Source organism: Falco biarmicus, chromosome 11 (assembly GCF_023638135.1).
Source record: "Falco biarmicus isolate bFalBia1 chromosome 11, bFalBia1.pri, whole genome shotgun sequence".
Classification (NCBI taxonomy): domain Eukaryota; kingdom Metazoa; phylum Chordata; class Aves; order Falconiformes; family Falconidae; genus Falco; species Falco biarmicus.
In genome coordinates this window covers 30,762,494-30,781,376 of record NC_079298.1, presented here as the reverse complement: position 1 = coordinate 30,781,376, position 18,883 = coordinate 30,762,494, and the positions used below count along the sequence as shown (strand labels likewise).

At 52.0% G+C, this 18,883-nt stretch overlaps 1 protein-coding gene across 4 annotated transcripts in view; it reads left to right on the top strand.

The window, feature by feature from the left end:
* Positions 1 to 18,883, top strand: part of CACNA1E (calcium voltage-gated channel subunit alpha1 E) — a 166,608-nt gene that overhangs the window by 102,004 nt on the left and 45,721 nt on the right. For all 4 annotated transcript variants that reach the window (XM_056355657.1, XM_056355654.1, XM_056355653.1 and 1 more), the window contains exons 9-13: positions 2,159 to 2,262; positions 15,989 to 16,104; positions 17,093 to 17,146; positions 17,508 to 17,642; positions 17,945 to 18,154. In XM_056355657.1, coding sequence (XP_056211632.1) covers positions 2,159 to 2,262; positions 15,989 to 16,104; positions 17,093 to 17,146; positions 17,508 to 17,642; positions 17,945 to 18,154 — 619 coding nt within the window. The remainder of the gene's footprint in view (positions 1 to 2,158; positions 2,263 to 15,988; positions 16,105 to 17,092; positions 17,147 to 17,507; positions 17,643 to 17,944; positions 18,155 to 18,883) is intronic.

Genomic DNA, 18,883 nt, shown 5'->3' with positions numbered 1-18,883 from the left:
GGCTGCTAGTGGTGCTGGGCATGTAACACCCAGCCCCCCCTAAAATCTCTCTAATCCCCTTTACCTCCACCCCTGTGGGAGCTGGGTACCCAAATGCACATAGAGGTTGGGGTCGCAGACAGCCTGTCCCATCGGGGTCCTGCCAAGCCCCTGCCTCGGGTTTCCAGGCTGCAGGTCCTCAGTGCCACCAGCTCTGCCAGGCTCACAAAATGGAGTGGAAAGAGGTGGTCTGGGTGCTGCTGTGGGTATTGCTGGCTGACATCCCTGGGGAAATTGCCCTCTGCTCCATCATCTCATCCCCATCTCCCGCTGAGCATTGCTGGAGAGAAGGCCAAAGAAGGGATGGCAATGGCCCAGCCCTGAAGAAAGATACCTTGTTCACCTGTAGGAAAGGAGCTCATCTGTTGTGCATCCCCTGTGCCAAGGACCTTGTGGAAAGCCTGTGTTTTTTGGGCAGGAGCCAGTTTTAAAGGCAAGCAATCCTGGCATGGGTGGCAGGTCCCCAATGGCATCTTGGCAGGGAGCTGAAGCCCAGCTGAGTTTGGGCGGAGGAGTGCGTGATGCCTTGAAGACTAATGCCATGGCAAATAGTGCTGTTAGAGCAGAGCATGGTGGCCTGGGTGTCTGTGCAGGGGGGCAATGAGCTCTGGCTGTATGCAATTCCCACGCATCGCTCCCACCTCCCTGGACTCGCTTCCTCTGTGGCCCTGAGGAAAGGGACTTGCGGTGGACCAGGGCTCTCAAAAGTGCAAGACCTTGAGAAGATACGCATGGTTTCCCCAGTGCTAGAGGAAGGCACTAGTGCTAGAGGAGGAGGGCAGTGAGTCTTTCCAGATGTTTTCCTCAAAGCCCTTATTGCTGCTGTGTGCCAGGTGCTCCTTGGCACTGGGGGCTCTGCCCACAGCATTCCCCTCCTGGTGCTGTGGTCTGTCCCTGCAGTGGGATGTACCGGCATCACCCTTCCTGCCTTGGGCTCGGTGTCAGGGTGGTGGGGACACCCAGCTGAGGTTCCTGCTGGTGCCTCGGTCACTGGAGGAAGACTCCAGCACAGTGGCTTTCTCTCCCCCTCAGAGGTGTGCTTCTCCCCTCGCAGAGCCTCATCTCGGCTCCTGCACTGGCTGACCGGGAGATGTGGTGCCAATGACTCAGATGAAGATGAGGGCTTAATTAGCACGGGGAGAAGGGGGAAGAGAGAGAAAAGAGAAAGAGTCTTTCATTGCAACAAGATTGATACCACCTCCCCCAGACAGTCACGTTCTGCTGCATCACCCTCCAGCCCGGCGTCATGTGTGTCGTGCCTGACACCGGAGGACAAATGGGGCCTGGGAAGCAGCTGCAAGGTACAGAGGGGCACTGCTTTATTAAAAGCCTCAGTGAATAAATGTCTGGAGGTATTGAGCAGGGCTTGCCAGCTGCCTTTCTAGCTGTTGGGCTTCGCCCTGCAGTTAGAGCTCCCCTCTGCTCTCAGCTTCTGGGGGTTGGGGTAAAGCACCCAGGGCAGGAGGGTGTCTGCAAGGTGTTAGTATGATGCCATCAGCAAAACGCCTACTTGAAGGTGTGGGGCTTGTCTGCACCAGCCCCTTTCCCGCTGTGCATGGAAGGACAAGCATCATCTGCCTCTCCTTTAGCTGCCAGCTTCACTGGCCCTAAGGCACCTTATAAATCTTTCCCTCTTAACCTGAGCTGTGCTCGACAGGCACCGCTGCTGCGGGGCTGCTTTGCCCTGTCTCAGTGGGATGCAAAGGGAAGCACTGAATCAAGTGGCTGGGGGAGGCAGGCTCAGGGTGCCCCTGTGCCCTCAGCACCCCAATTTCAGGCTGCAGGGCCCTCCGTCTCTGACTATACCACTGTCTTACAGCCCCTGCATCCCTGCAGGGATGGTAGGGGGAGGCAGAGAAGAGTGGTCCTGCCTGACATGGGCTGGAGACACTGGAGGAGAGCGTGGCTGGGGCAGGATGCTGAGGGGCACCAGGCTGGCTGGGAGCTCCCATGCAGGCATGCCTGCCCAGGCAGCGCCTGGTGCCCATCAAGGCTTGGCAGGCATGGCCACGCCACCCTGAGGAGCCTGGTGTGGTCAGCCTGGAGGGATGCACCCTCCCTCTGCCCCGGGTGCTGGTGTTGAAGATAGTATCACACACGTTTTTTCTTTCCCCTCCAGACCAATGATGCCTTAGGAGCCACCTGGAACTGGCTGTACTTCATCCCTCTCATCATCATTGGATCCTTCTTTGTCCTCAACCTTGTCCTGGGAGTGCTGTCGGGGTAAGCAAGATGCTGTTCTTCCCTTCCAGGCCATGCCTCTCACATGGCTCTGAGCCCTGAGGTTGGCCCCTGGTACTGCAATGTCCCCCACGACCCCAGTAGCTGGTTCCCCCTGTCCCCTCTGTGCCTGCCTGCCCCACAGCAAGGGATCGCTCCCCAGGTCTGCTTAGCTCCGTTGCTCCCTGGGAAGCCAGGAAAGGAGCTTGAAGATACTTTCTTGTTTCACCTTGCTGAAGAGCTCGTGGGTTTGGTCACTTGCAAGAAATGATCGGTGTCAATCTGGCTACTTGGGACCTGCTGGAGGGGAGAGACTTCGGGGGTGTGTGTGTGCTTATGGAAATTTGTTTAAGTCCAGAATGTGTTTGTAGTGGGGTACACATTTGCTGACAGATGGAGTGTGGTGGGCTTGGGATGTTTTTGGGGCAGTGATGTGGGGTTCCTCCATGCTGTGCTGGCTGTGGCCAGGAGGATGTGCCTGGTGCCAGTGGGGATGCACGCTGGGGAGGGTAGGGGTGCCTGGAGCGCACGTGAGCAAGCCAGGGACGTAGGGACAGTGCATCTGTCCCTTTTCTGCTCTTCCCAGGGGAAAGGAGGTTTTAATCCAAGTCATTAAGCTGGGTTTGGAGAGAAAAATGTTTCTTGTCTCCATGGCAATGAACTGTGGTTGCATCAGCACATCCTCCACCTGGCAGGGGTTGGTGCAGGGGGAGAGCATGCCCCCTCCTGCACTGGGAGGGGGACGTGGGCTCCTCTGCCCTTGCCATAGGTGGCAATGGAGACCCCGTGCCCAGCAGCAGGTCATTTTTTTCCTAATTGCCCATCACTAGTGCCACCGTAGCACTGGTTTGGCCAGCTGGAAAGCCCTTTGATGCAGGGATCTATGTGGAGACTGGCCCTGGTCATCTCTATTGCTGTCCTAAGTGTCTCCATGAGTTCAGATGTGATGGTGGTGGTTTCAGGAGTACTTCTGGAGTGGCAGGCTGGGCTTCAGGGTCTGTTGGTGGGTTGAATTTCCCCAGCTCCCAGTCTGGAGTCTGACTGAGGCCAGGGGCTCTGGGGACAGGCTGTGAGAAGGGGTTCACACTGCCTTGCAGGGAGGGAGCTTCTATGGAGGATGAAGATGTCCAAGCAGTGCTGGATGGCTTTCGCATTTCTAATGACACATGCAGAAAAGTCCAGCTGGGTGTCAGCATCCAGCAGGAGCTTTCCTACAAAAGCCCAGAGAAGGAAAGTTAGGAAGCCTGGGGCTAGGCAGCTGCAGTAGCACCCTTATTGCAGTGTTGAATCGTGCCGATGTAGTGTGTTGTGTGGATACTGAGGCTTTTGGTGCTGGCGTGATGCTGAGAGCAGCCTGGGGACATGGTAGCACTGCTCTGGCCTGCAAGCCAGCCACTGGCAGGAGGACCACAGGGTGGCTGGTGGGATGCCCAGCCCATGCACCAGGACTGCATGAGACAGCTGTTTCCATGCCCACTGAATGGGATGCAGTTTTCTAGGGCTCTTTGCAGGCGCCGGCTGGCATTTCGACTGTTTGTTTATTGCTAATAGGGTTTGTATTGGGGAAGGATGCAAGTAGGTGGGTGGCCTAATTGGCAATGGAGATGCTCTAGTGGCGTGCCAGATATCTAGGGAAAAGCACGACTGCTCAGCTCCCCGGAGGGCTGAGCGAGGTGAGTGGAGGTGGAGAGCTGGGCTCTGCCACCTGATGGCAAGGCCACCACACTTGCCCTCCCGCCTGGCCACAGCCACAGACATCCTCTGTGGCTTGGTCAATGCAGTATCTTGGTGGTGGAGCATCCTCTTGCCAAAGCTGCTGCCAGAGCCACAAAGGGGTGCAACGCGGGGCGGGAGAAGGTACTTCTGCATGCAAACAATGTATGTCCTTGAGTGCAATAAGAAGGGCTTCGTTCCTCACTTTGCTTCATTAGTTTTTGTTGTTTTTAACACTTCTTGCAATCCTCTTGTGCTGGAAGAGAGCACCTGGCTCTGCTGTGGGAGCAAAAGGGTGATCTTTCCATCTCCCATCCTCGAAGCTGGATGAGCAGGCAGGGTCTGGCTGGACCCCCCTGCACGCCCTGCGGCTGGGCTGAGCCGGGAGGAGAAGGTCACTTTGGGGATGAGCTCCATGGAAACAACTCCATGCGACGGAGACCTTTCCCTGGTATTACGGCACTGCTCTGGGGGAAGAAGGCAGCCTGCCCAGCTAGCTGAAATCACCATCGCTTTGTTAACTTGGGGTGCAGCAAGCCCTGGTAGCCCGCTTGCAGAAACCTGGACCCACGTTACTTGCAAACTGCACCATCTGCGCTGGTGGATAATGAGGTCCACTCAGGATTTCCAGCCTTCTCGAAGTCCACGCTCACAAGCTGCTGCAGAGCTGCCTTGCTGCCCTCACTTTGCCTTGGCAGTGGTTTTCTTTGGGGAAACAATCAAACACCCGAGACAGGTCCTGAATGTGAAGAGGCTGCAGGAGGACATTTGTATGTTTAACTTGCCACCATCAGAAGTTTGCTGGAGCCCAGATTTAGCAATCTTCTGGTTGTGATGTGCATCTCTCCCAACAGTCAGTTCCCCAACTGTTAAGCTGAGGCATGACCTCCGTGATGTAAACAGCCTGGATCCATCTGCTCCTAAGCACAAAGTATGTGGGAGAGGAAAAGAAATTATTTCCATCATACCAAGGCTCCTCGATTTTTCTCTCTAAATACTAACACGCACACATGCACTGGAATTGCATGCAACGCTATTAAGAGGAGATGGAGTCACTCCAGACAGGGGCTTGGAGAGCCAGTTCTTCTGGGGCTTTGGCATTTATTACTGTGTCTATTAACTTTCCCCCTCCATGGGTGCAATTATGGATCAATTAATTCTAACTGAAAGCAGGAAAGAAGAAAAAAATTGGCCCCGTTCCTCTTTGAGAGCAGGTATGAAGCCCAAGGAGATGTGACTGCTCAGCTTTTAAAGCTACACAAGCTACCAAAATAATCCTGGCAGAAGAGAGTCAGTGGGAGCGAGCGAGGATGGAGCATCAGCTGAAATACCCTGTTTTCTGCCACGTGGCAGCTGGCGGATTTGGGAGCTCGGGAAGATGCTGAGACTCATATCAAGTGTTGCCTGCAGCCGTCCTGTGGCCTGAGGCTGGTGTCCTCCAGCACCCTGCTGCGGTGGGGCAGGGTGTCCTGCAGCTCTGTGCCCCTTGCCAGGGAGAACCGCTGTAGTGCAGAGAGGGAATCACGTGCTGCAGGAGGGGTGGGGGCGGACGGGACCCCCACCACCTTGCAGCTGACCACCCATTGCAGGCAGTGCCCTGCGGTCGGTCAGCTCTGACGCAGGGGGATACAGAAGGTGCATGTGCCCCATGCTGGAGATTTGCAAAGGTTTGCTCTCTCTTCTTTGTGAAATGTGTTGGGTTTTTTGTTTGTTTGGGTGGTGGTGGTGGTGTTTTGTTTTTTTTTTTTCTTTTTCAGCTGTTCCTTGTGTAAAACAATTTGGATCTGTGCGTTCGGGCTGCATCTCCAGAGCAGCAGAGATGCAGTGAGAGCTATGCTGCCCCATCCCTGCTGCCTGTGGCACATACGGTGCTGCTGTGGCAGTAATGCCATCCCAGTAATGACCACAGCTCACCACTGGTCCTGTCCTAGCCACTGCAGGGGTCCGGCCCGCTTTGCCCCTCCTGGCAAGAAGATGGCTAATGTCTAGCTTGTTGCTGGGAGCAAGGAGGTGAGAGAGTGAAGATGACAAATAAGCCATGCTTAGAGGTCTAATGCTGAGGACTCATGTGGAGTTTCTCATACCAGACAGGCTGTGTTTTGACTCTTTTCCATCTCCTATTCCCCAGCCCCTGCAGAGGAAATCTGGTTTGCAATCACCCTCCTCCATTCATTGCAGCATCTGTCCTCCTGCTGAGGGCCAGTAGACTCCTTTCCCCCTTCCAGTCTCGTACTTCCAGCCTGTTTCCAGGGCGACAAAGCTGCTATAATCATCGGTGTTCGCGGTCCGCAGCAATAGTTGAGTGGGCACAGCATGGAAGGGGATGCTGCCCGACCTGGGATGGCTGGGTCCTTGGGCCTGCCAAGGAGAAGACCTCTCTGGAAGTTGATGGCGGAGCAAGACATTGAGCATGATGGCAAGAAAAATGAAATCCATCTGCCTTGTACCAAACAAGAGACTAATTTAAATCCTTCTAATTGCTTCCACTCATCCTGGTGATGTTAAGTCTTTTCTCCCTTTAAGTCTTTTCTGCCCCCCACCCCCAGCTCTTGCACTAAGCCTTTGAAAGAAACGACTAATGTTATAATTAAAGGATCAATTTAGCAAGATTTCTTTGTCTTAAGATCTTCTTTCTTTCAGGTTGGGTTAGCGCTGCGTTCCCAGTCTCCGGAGAGTTTTCTTCAGCTCCTTCAGGAGCCTTCTGTACCATCTCTGAAATCTTTTCACTTCACTTAATTTGAATTTTTTTCCCATCCAATTTTGAGGCATAACAAATGATGAATAAAATAAGTTTTATAGCAATTAATAATAAGGGTGTTGAAGGAACGAGTGTACATTTTCTATGGAGGCAGGGGGTTTTTTTGCCAGCTCTACACAAAACCTGTGCACTGTGCATTCAAGCTAGATTAGGTGGTTTGAAGCCAAAGATGCTGGGAAGAGGATTAATGTCTTGGAGGCAGGTGGTTTGTGGAGGGGGAAAAGGGGAGACATGTTGCCACAACGCAGGAAAGCTTGTGGAGAGATCATGAGTTGATAGCAAGAAGACAACAAACATGCCCACAAAATATTGCAATGGAAGCATGAAAGCTTGGAAGCATCTTTTTTTTGTGTTTTTTTTTTGTTTGTTTGTTTGTTTTGTTTTGTTGGGGGGTTTTTGTTTAATGGTTGTAGCATCTCAGGAAGTGGCTTGGATGAGGTGTAAAATGCCCGTGCCTGTTGTGTGTTTGGAGATTTGCTGGCTGGCACCACTTTTGAATGGAGGTGAGAGTGTAATGAGGAGGGGGGCTGTGGTGCCTCTCACCAGATCCCCCAGCACCATTGTGGGGTGCACGTTGTTTGGGCCGCCTTTGGTGAGAAATGGCCACACTTGTCGCTTTGTTCTGGGGAAGCTCTTGTGTCATTGGTGTGGCATTTGAACATGAGTGAAGCAAAGGAGCTTTTAGGTTCTTCATCTATATTCAGCAGCCAGGTGGGCATCCATATTCAATGAGTGCCTCTCTTCCTTGCTCTGCTGTACCACCTTTCTGCGGAGGGCCTCCAAGCCCTTTGCAAACAAGCTGCTTGACAAAGAGATGTGCGCGTCTGGTGCGCTGTATCTCCCGGTGCTAGAGGGAATAATGACTCCTCTTACTGCCAGCCGGACAGGATTAAAAAAAATACACAACAAAAAGATGACTCGGAGATTTTCCCCTTTGATTTCCCTTTGCAAATTATTTGTTGGCGTGTCTCAGCTGCTTCAGATTTGCTCTTACTTGTGTCTCCTTGCAAATTTGCTCTGTGAACTACCCGTTGTCTGCGGGCTGTGGGTGAAAAGGCTCAGTTTTGATCCTCTCAATAAAGCACTCGGCAGATAGTTCTTGCTTACAGATTGCTTTTGGAATTGTTTGTTCCAGATGGTTGTAATTTCCATCATCCTAGTTAATGACAGCAATCGTGTGGCCGTGGCTGTAGCTCTTTGACTTGGCAGATGGCTTTGGAGATGCCCAGTTCCTTCATGATGGACTCCATCCTTGCAAGGGGGTGCTGGGCACTGCTGTTGGGTGAAGTAGACAGGATGCTCTAAATGAATCACAGTGTTACCAGTTCTTTGTACATTGTAGGTGACTGTTTGTTTGTTTTGCAGTGTCGGAGTGACATATCTAGCAGTTGCATTGTGGGTTTCACACTTGAGGGTTGGTTCTGAATTCATTGTATCTGTGTGCTGAAGGCATCAATTAGAGTGCTTGGAAGTTTCTGGGAAGTTAACGTGATGAAATGTTGAAAATCAGAGATTTTTTTTTTGTTTGGGTTTTTTTTTTTTGCCATGCTGTAACTCACCTGCAGTACTGGCCATGCACCTTTCATCTGCAGATCGCTGTCACTTGCAAAAAGGGACTATGAAACTGTTCTCCACTTACAGAGGATAAAAACTGGAGCATAGGAGGGAAGGGGAGGAGTGATATTTTCCCAGCTTTGCATGAGCCAGTGGGAGTGATTGCGAACAAAGCCCGGGGCCCTTGAAGCAGTGAACCTGTGCTGCTCATACCAGCCCTGCCTGATAAGAAAGAAATAAAATCAAGAGCGTCCATTTCTGCTTCTTGCTGCTGGGGATACCAGGCCCTCCACCACCTTTCTGTAGCTTTCTTGCAGCATGGGTTGACCATGCTATTACTGCCTTGGGTGCAACATTGCCAACAGCAGACTTCTCTGAGCAGTGGAGTCAGAGATGCAAACCTCTGCGTTGTTACCCTTGGAAAAATGTTGAAACTGAGACTCTACAACTGGAATGTTAGTGGCTCCCTTCTCCTGGTGGTATTTGTCCACAAAGAAATTTGTGATTTGTTTTTCTCTACTTCAAAACAAGAAGCTTTCCACACTGTTGGCTGCTCTGAGCCCATCCCAAGTGCCATGGAAAACCTGCCTTGTTTTTAAAGGTTACAGCAGGGTTGAGCTGAACACAAAGCAAGCATCCACGTGTGCTTTTCTCACTTTGATTATGGAGTGCTACTTATTCTTGGAGAGTATGCGTGAAGTGTGTGGAGAGGGCCTGATCCCACCCGAAATGCAGAGACTGGACTGGACACCTGCGCCTCTGCAGGGATCCATTGGTGACGGACAGATGCTCAGCTGTGTTGCCAAGCGATGAGTAAACCTGCTCTTGGATGAATGAGAGGCTGTTGAGTGAAGCTAACCATAGACAAGAAGCAGGGATTACTGGAAAGAAGAGGTAGTTAAAGTCCTTGCTCTTCAGTGGGCTGTGTGGCCTTTCAGCAGGTGCAAAGTCTGAGTTCTCTTGTGTTTCTCACTGCTTTGAGCCATTTCAGTGTCTCCATTGCTGCTCTGGCTCTCCATCAAATCCCAATTATTTGAATTCTTGAACTTCATCTTCAGAAGTGCTCAAAGCCTGGACCCAAGAGGTCCCATAACACACCTGGCCAACAGTGACCCTGTCCCTGCTGTTTTGGGCCCTCTGTGGGCGTCTTGACTTTGCTTCTGGTGGCTTCTCATGTGGAGCTCCTCTGTCCTCTCCACACTCGTGAGACAGTTGCCCACTTGGGCTGCCTTCTCCCTGTGTCTTCCTGTTGTCATTGCCTATCCCTTCTGCCTCTATTTGTGTTCACTTATCCTCTTAGCATGGGGTGTCAATGCAAACTAGCATGACGAGGTCTTTCTGAATCATTCATGCTGCTTGGTATCATCCTGTCTAATATGAACCCCTTTTGGATCTGGTAGAAGTGACAGACATCAGTAAGTACCTGTAATAAAATCTGATTTAAATCAATTGTAGTCATAGAATACCAGGTTGGAAGGGACCTCAAGGATCATCTTATCCAACCTTTCCTGGCAAAAGCATGGTCTATACAAGATGGCCCAGCACCCTGTTGAGCTGAATTTTGAACGTGCCCAATGTTGGGGACTCCACCACTTCTCTGGGGAGATTATTCCAATGGCTGATTGTTCTCATTGTGAAAATTTTTCCTCTCATGTCCAGTTGGAATCTCCCCAGGAGTAACTTATACACATTACCCCTTTTCCTTCCATAAAAAGGGAGTTTCCATCTTCTTTGTAGCCACCCTTTAAATACTGGAACTGATAAGGTCTCCCCTAAGCCTTCTTTTCTCAAGGCTGAACAAACACAGTTCTCAGCCTTTCCTCGTATGGCAGGCTTCTCTGATCACCTTTGGGGCTCTTCTCCGGACCCTCTCCAGCCTGTCTACATCTGTTGTATAGCAGGGACCAAAACTGAGCACAATATTCCAGGTGTGGCCTGACAAGCACTGAGAGTGGGATAATGAAGTGGGATAATGAAGTCTTTCCTTCTGCTGGTGATGCCCTCGTTGATGCAGCCCAGCATCCCGCTGGCTTGCTTTGCTGTAGCAGCACACTGTTCACTCACATTGAGCTTGTTGTCCACCAGCACCCCTAGGTCCTTTTCTACAGAGCTGCTCCCCAGCTGGATTATGTTTTCTCATGTGCAAGACCTTACACTTGTCCTTGTTGAGCTTCATAAGATCCTTGTTAGCCCACTCTTCCAGCCTGTCAGGGTCGTCCTGCAAGGTGGCCCTCCCTTCTGAAGTGTCCACTTCCACACTGGGTTTGGTATCATCAGCAAACTTCATCGAGGTACGCTTGATCCCATCGTGCAGACCACTTATGAAGAGATGAAACAGTGTTGTGCCCAATATTGATCTTGGAGGGACCCCAGTTGTGACAGGCTGCCAGTTTGAAGAGGAGCTATGTACCCTCCAGGTGCTGCTGGCCAGCCAGCTCCCCACCCACCACATGGGCCACTTGTCTAGACCAAAATGCATCGGTTTCTCTAGGAAACCATATAAAAAGTCTTGGAGAAATCCAGGTAGACAATGACAAGCTTTCTCCAAGGTAGAAGGTAACCATCAGCATCTTCCCCTTCTTAACGGGGACAGTGATGCAATGGGTAATCTCAGGGCTGGTATCTCCCGTCTCCTTCCTATTTTACCATTTGCTGTCACCAACAGCTTGTCAGCTTCTCGTTCCCCAGCTTGTGTGTCTGCCAGCGCTCTAGAAATGTGCTCTCTTTAGCATTGTCAGCGGTATGCTCTGCTCCTTGCTGCAGCTTTGTCACAACGTGGTGAACACGTAACTTTTGCTGAAGTACATGGGGATGATCAAAAGCGAACAGCCACAGCTAAAAAGGAATACAAGAAATGGGATGTTTCCGTTTTCCTTTTCTTGTAGTCTTTCTTTTCACCAGTTAGTCCTCCAGCCAACAGTTACACTTTCTCAAGACAATCCAGCTTCGTTAAGGAATCATATATGGTTTGGGTTGGAAGTTTCCTCTAAAGGTCATCTTGTCAAACCTCCTGCCTTGGGCAGGGACATCTTCAGCTAGATGACGTTGCTCAGAGCCCCCTCCAGCCTGAATCTTCTCTGACTTCTGGCAATTCAGGTGAACTTAAATCAAGCAATTACCCTTATCCAAAAATCTTCCTGCCTCCTTCAGAGCAGACCTATGGAGCACACCTTCCCTCTGCAGAGTTCTTGTACCTTTTGGACACCCTGCCATAGCCTTTGCTCTCAGCTCAGGGCAATAATCCCAGTCTGCAGTGCCGGTTCTGCTGTGCCTGCTTGCTGCCGTCTGTTTAAATTGAAGCACCAGGTTACAGACTGCACAGTTAGTTCAACACTCTTACTTGAGTTCCTTTACACCTCTTGGGTAAATACCATCTGATCCCTGTGGTTTGCAACTGTCTCATCTGTGTTTTCCAAACCGTCTGTTGTCAGTTCTGTCCCATAACCTTCTTTGACACCCTCCTGGAGTTGAAGGCGGTTTTTCCTCAAATTGTGGTGCTCAAACCTGAAGCGGAGCCGTGAGCTGAGACCTTGCGAGTGCTGAGAAGAGCAGCAGTATTACCTGATGTTTTACAGATGGAATTCCTTACATCCCATTATATATGTTTGGTTTTTTTCACAGGAGCATGATGCTGCTGTGACAAAGCAGTACCAGTGCTTACTTACTGTGTTTCCTTAGCGTGTAATCCAGTATTTGTCCTTTTCCCACCCCATCCTTTCTGCTGCTTCTGATCGTTTCAAGACCTGTTTAGTAACTGGTTTGTTGGAGGTGCCTTTAACAGTGGCAAAAGGTGATGAATTGATGGGTTTGGAGATGGTTGGCTTGTTGTTTCAAAGTATGGAAGCCACAATATTGATGTGACCAGCACGATACACCCGCTCTGGACTCAAAGAAGCACCAGAAAGAAGAAAAGAGGGTTGCAGTATCTGTGATTTTTTTTTTTTCTTAACTGGTTTCTGGTTGTTGGTTTCTTGTGGTTGGGGTTTTGGTGTTTTGTTGTGGTTTTTTTCTGTTTGCTCGGTTGGTTTTGGTGGGGTTTTTTCCAAAAAAGGTGGCCTATTTTCAAGCTGGACACTTCCATATGCGGGGTTGTCCCATTAAAACCAGACCTGGGCTCCCCAGTCCTTTGAGTGCAATGATGTAGGAAAAGCATCACTGCCCTGGTGCGAGTGAGGGTGTGGGGGCCTGGGGAGGAAGGCAGCCGAGCGTGGCGGTGTCCCCCAAGGTCTCCCACCAGGAGGAGAGATGCTTTCGTGCCACGTGAGGGGAATGCCAAGGCTGTAAAGGAGAACTCAGAGGCAGAGGAGGAGCCAACCATCTGTGCTCCAATCGTCCCGGCAGGCTGGCCATGGCGCGTGGATGGATGGTGCCCTTGCGTGCAGGAGGACAGATGGCACACCGCTCCCCAGCTCCCACCTCGACCTTCAGCGCTCGCCTCCATCGCTCGCTGTGTGCCATCAGCTTTACGAGGCTGGATGAGGAAGGGCTGTGATGGCACTGGGTAGGCACAAGTGGAGCTTGGCTGTCACAGGTGGAGGTTTTCATGCTGGAGGCATTGGGATTTGGGGCCAGGAGACTCAGATGGACAAGAAGAGGTGTTGCCGGTGGGGACCCGTGCTATCTGCTGGCGTCCTTTGAGCCCCCTCACGGGGACCCTACAAGGCAGAACAGCCCTGGGCTCTTTGCAAGACCGAACTGGGCCATCCCGGCGATGTAACCCATCCATGCTGAGGAGCAGAGCCTTTCAATAGGAGGCAGGTGCCTGGCTCTCTCGGTGATGTGATGCTGCCCTGCCTGCAACTTGGAGCTTTCCCAAGCGGCTGTCAGTCACCATTGCTGGCCCTGTTCTCACTCACATACAGTATTATCTCTACCCGCTGCTGCAAATTGGCTCTGAGCAATCCTTGATCTGTCAGCATCGCCTACCCACTCTCAGATGTCACCAGCCCCCGCTGCTGCCCTGCTCGGTAATGTGTCTCTCTGAAATGTAATAATTCATTAAGTTAGGCTTAACTTTTTTTTTTTCCCTCCCCTCTCTGCCACCCCTTCCTCCTTCTAATGGACAAAAGCAATTAAGCTCCATTAGGGATCAAGCATGTGGGAAGTGTCTCCCTCTGAGACGCTGCTGCAGCTGCACAGACCTTGTCCCTGGATGTGTGTGGCACCAGCTTCTTGCAAATTAGGGCTCCATGAGCAAATGGTTGGGTGGGGAGAAATGCTGCTTGATGAGGGGGGTGCTGGAAAAGATGCTCCGATTCCCTTCTCTGGGAAAAGGTGATTTGAGGCTCAGCAGGTCCTTCTGGCTGGGTTTCATTGTGGATACAGGACGATGGCTTCTCTCTCCATGCAGCAAAAGGAGACTAGCTCAGCAGGGGAGGAGCTGGAAGACAGAGGGATGGGCAAGCAGGAGGCGACAGAGAGGGGCCAGATTCCCATCTGGTGTAAATCAGGGGAAGCTTTCCAGGTGCTCCTGGTCACAGAATATATCTGCAGGGGCTGGCAAAAGTTCTGCTTAGGTGCTGGCTGGCATGGGCTTACGGCCTGTGGGGCAGAAGTTTGGTGCGTGGGAGGACGAGACCGGAGGGAAAGAGGCAACTTGCCCACCAACTCTGGCTGCAAACAGCATCTTCTCATTTCTTGACATCCAAAATTTGCTAATAAAGGGTGGTGAGTGATGATGGCACAGCCAAAATGGTCCTGTCTTTCCTCTAGCTAGGGCAAGGAGGGTTTTTGGTGTGGCATGCCCAAAACTGAGAGTGCATTTTGCTGTTGGCTGTGGGAGGTCCTTCCTTCTCCCCCGTCTCCTCCTGCCTTCCTTCCCTCCACTTAAGCTGCTTTTCTCTTCCTTGCCTTTTGTTCTCTCCCCCTTCCCTGCCCTAGGAAGAAAGTCTCATTTCAGTCTGAAAGCCAGTGATGGAGGGGGAGAGTCATTTGACGCTTAATGCCAGAGCGGCAGGAAACTTCACCTTCCTGGGGTGGAATTAAAAATGCCTGAATTGGCTGGGGATCTTAAACAAGAGATGCAAGGAACATTCAGGGCTTTTCACACAAACATGCGTGCGTGCACACACACACATATGCAAAAGCCCACACAGCATTAAGGGTGTAATAGCTCAGCTGGGGTAATGCACTTGAACTCTCTCTGCAGCAGACAGACCAATTCTTTCAGTCCTTTTGAATTTTTTTTTTTTTTTTTTTTTTTTTTTTGAGGCTGGAGATTGCTGCTAGTCTCTGGGGAGGGAGACATTCATCTTGCAGAAAGAACGGTGCCATTTGTTCTTTGCAGTCATGCTTCCCTCCGAGTACCCTAGGACAGGGAGGAGTCTGGGGCACCGGCTGAGCTCCTCTGTGCAGCTGGGGGTCTGCAGCCAGGTGCTTGGGGACAGGACAGGGAGCCGCAGCCAGCAAATTGCATCCCCCTGATGTTCTTGCAAAGAGGGAACGGTGTACTTAGGGGATGTTTGGTGTGAGGGATGCTTGCTGAGTGCAAATGTGACCATTGATAGAAGTATAACTTGAGGGTCAAGATGCCCCAGGTACATGGTGTGTGCAAGCGTGGGGTATGGGATCTCCTAGAGGCAGGTCTGGCTGTGTTGTCTTACATATAACCCATGGCGTGGATGAGAGGTTGCCTACATTGCCACCCCTGTGTTTCCTGCAGAATATTGCTGTTTCTCTGTGTGATGGCCTTTGCATATGTACTTAAGGCTTTGGGTGCTTCTTCATATAAGGTGGGTGAAAAACCTGCACAAGTCTCTTGCGTATGGCCGCAGGTGTGCGTAAACCAGAAAGCAGACCATGCTTACTTACCATCATGGTCTTGTGTTTTAACTGCAGGTGAGAAGGTGTATATAGCCCTAGCTGTGTATGGGCGTCTTTGCACAGCTCTGAGCCGTGCTACAGGTGAAATCGTGTCTTAAGTACTGAGGATGTGTTTATGCATGTGCTTAGGAGTGCAGGTGAGCAGGTGGATGCTAGTACATCTGTGCACCATGCGTGTTAGAGGCTGCACAAGCAGAGGTCACAGCGTTAGCTCTGGCCAGTGTTGATCAGCGTTTGATGTGCCCTTACCTGCACAGAGCCCATGCGGTGCTGCCTGCCCTCCTGCCCATGGCAGAGCTGCACCAAGCTGCTGGCCTGCTCTGGGCTGGTCATTGCACCTGGATAGCTCGTGTGAGGTGCTGAAGTCCAGAGGACAACAGGGATATCTCAAGTTCTGGGAAAATAGCCCAAGAAGAGGCTGGAAAGAAAAAAGGGTTCAGAGGAGGAAGTAAAAGTGGGGGACAGGACCTGCCCTCCTCCATCCCCTTGCTGCCTCCCCACAGAGCCTGGTTTTTATTCCCTACAGGGACACACAGAAGCTGAGCTGGTTCTGGAGTTGGGTGGTGCTGGGAACGTCCTCCCTGAAAGGCAGTGGCTCCCAGCTGGGGCACGCAGGGATGAGTGAGGGAGCTGGGCGTTTGCTCCCATGCATCCATGCCTTTCCTCCTGCAAAGAAGCCTTTCCTTTTTTCTGATTGTTCACCCGTCCCCTGACCATGCTTTGGCTGGGGATGATCGTGCATCTCCCCAGCATGCACCAGCAGACCTTGGCGCCTGCTCACCCATGGTTGCTACCTCCCCTCACAGCCCTGAGGTGCCCCAGCCCCCTACCCCCTGCTGCTCCCTGGCCATGCTCTCATCGCCCCCCTCTGCCCTTCCCCAGGGAGTTTGCCAAAGAGCGTGAGCGGGTGGAGAACCGCCGAGCCTTCATGAAGCTGCGGCGCCAGCAGCAGATCGAGCGGGAGCTCAACGGCTACCGAGCCTGGATAGACAAAGCAGGTAAAGGCTGGTGGGCCGGGGGGACCCCGGGGGGAGGGCAGGCACTGCAGAGTGGTGAAGATGGGGAGGGATCCCTGAGCGTCATCCGGTGCAACCCCAAAGTTGCACAGGTGCTCACATGGTGGTGTTGGGTGCATGGGTGAGCTCGGTCCCAGATGGTGTGATGGTCCTGCCAGGCTGCAAGCAAGGATGTCGCTAACAGCTGCTGAAACCTCACATTCTGTGGCATAAAACTGTCATGTTTTGAACATGAGGCATATCACATCTCCGGGGAGGGTGTGAGCATCACGGCTGTGAGCTTTGCTCTGTGATGATTTCCTATCTCTTGATATTTGCTGGAGTCTCCTGCAGTGGTGGGCAGTAGGGAAGTAGAGCAGTGAACGGTGACAGTGGTTTTCCAGCTAAACCTGCTCCTGGAGCAGTCTGGAGGGGATGAATTCACCAGTTCTCACCTTGGGGCTCCTGGACCTGGGCCAAGGATGGGGGTGGTGGAGGTTTCCAGGCTCCTGCTGGAACAGTGTGACAGCCTGTGGTTGCTGGTCCCCAAACTGCCACAGCCTGTGCCCTTTCTTGCTCCTCATGGGGATCAGGTCAGTGTGTTCAGCTCTGCGAAGGGAAGATTTCATCTAGCATTCAGACTTGAAAAAGGACAGATATCTTGAAATGAGCCCTGAGCCCCAGACCTCAGCTTTGGCCCTTGGTTGGGATGTTGAGCCCCAATGTCTCCAATGTTCAGCTTCTTTAATTACAATGAAGGAGGAAGGGTTGATTACAAGTAATTTTTCTTTCTGACGTAATTTGTGATAGCTGCCACTTGCCACTCTCCAGAATTTGCTTTTGGACACTTAACCAATACTTGACAAGAGTTTGCAACCTATAGCCACCACCTCCAGGCTGGGGAAAGTGCTTAGGTACAGGGCAGTGAGGTCTGATGTATTTGGCCAATTGGTGTCTTGTGTCCTGATGCTGAACTCTGTGTTTTGCGTAGAGGAAGTCATGCTAGCTGAAGAGAACAAAAATTCTGGGACCTCAGCCTTAGAAGGTAAGACAAGCAATGCCCTACCCAAAAATCTACCTGCCCTTCTTTGTGCTTGCCTGCAGCTGGAGGTTGAAACCCTCCAGCGGTGGTGGAAAGTCTGGGAATATCTCAGTGGGGTCTGCAGCCCAAGAGAGGGGTGTGGGGTGGTTGACTGGCAGCATAACCCCTGAGAGAATGTGGAGGCCAGGAGGTGACTGGTCCCATGCAAGATATGATTCTGGACTGGGGTAACCTGGGTATCTCCATCCTGCTACCAGACCTGAGCTAACTAAGTACCGATCGCCAGGTCCTGGTCCAACAAGCCAGCTGCTGGCAGAGTGGGGCCACCTCATCGCTCCAACACCCATTACTCTTCCCTTCCCAGTGCTCAGGAGAGCCACCATCAAAAGGAACCGGACAGATGCCATGAACCGTGACTCGAGTGATGAGCACTGTGTCGATATCTCCTCCGTGGGCGAGCGGAGGCTGGCGCAGAGAAGACCTCTTCATCCAACCTTGGGTCAGTGCAGTTTGCACCGTGCTTCCTCAAAACCCCTGCTAGCTTATTGAGTTGCCAGGGTTGCATCCATCACGTGGAGACTGTCACAGATCAGCCATCTCTGCTAGTCTGACAGCAAAAGGGGCAAACCACCTGCTGCCCCCTGTGCCACATAAAAACTGTCTGGATAAGTTGTGTCCCATAAGAGCAATGTCTGTGAGCCGTCTGTCCTGTCTCATGTTGCAGGGAAGGCTGGAACACCCAACTCCTTCTCTCACCTTGACTGGAGCACCCAACTCCTTGTCCCCCCTCTTTTCCCTTAGGTAACCCCTTGAGTCACTCTGGCCTCAAAGGCGCCAGAGTGGACGGTGCCTCCTACTTACGGCACAAGGAGCGACTCCTGCGCATCTCTGTTCGCCACATGGTGAAATCCCAGGTCTTCTACTGGATCGTCTTGAGCCTGGTGGCTCTCAACACTGCCTGTGTGGCCATCGTCCATCATAACCAGCCAGCCTGGCTCACCCACTTTCTCTGTGAGTCCCTGGGCTTTGTGTAGGTGTGAGAGCACTGTGTGGGCACGCAAAACCTCCTACAACCTTCTCCAGAGGCTGGAGGCTGCAGCACACCCTCGCTCCTTGCCCCAGGGCACATGGGGATGGATCCCACCAGTCATGCTGGTATGGAGCTGGGTGGGGAATGACCTAAACTGTGTTCACTGTTGATAATGAAGGGCGGTGTACAGCTATTTAATTCAGCTTTGTCCTTGGCCCTGTGGCCCCTTATGGCTGTCTCAGCCTCTGAGCAAACGTGGAGGAGCTGTACTGGCCTCACACCCTTCAGGTCAATGTCTTTGTCAAGAGATAGAAACGGACTGCAGTTGGTTTTATCCTAACATTGTGAACAGTGGTGACGGAAAGCTTGCTGGAGGTCCATCTTTGAATGCCCACACGCCATTGCTAGAAAGGCATGAGTTTGCAGGGATGGGACTGGTCATGGTAGAACCCCCTGGTTAAAGTTTTGGTGCGGAGCATGGCATGGAGATCCCAAGCTTGAAACCAGTTACTTGAGCATCCCCCAGCCCACCGTGGGCCATGGTATGAGGTCAGCTCTTGGAGGCAGTACCCCCATGTCTATTCTAGTGTGGTGCCAACTGCAGAGCAGCATGGTCAGCCCCGTGGTAGGCGTGTGTTACTGCTGAGCTGCTGCAGTAGCGACAGTGCTGCGTTCTCAGCCGTGTTATTCTTACTCACCTTGAAAACCTC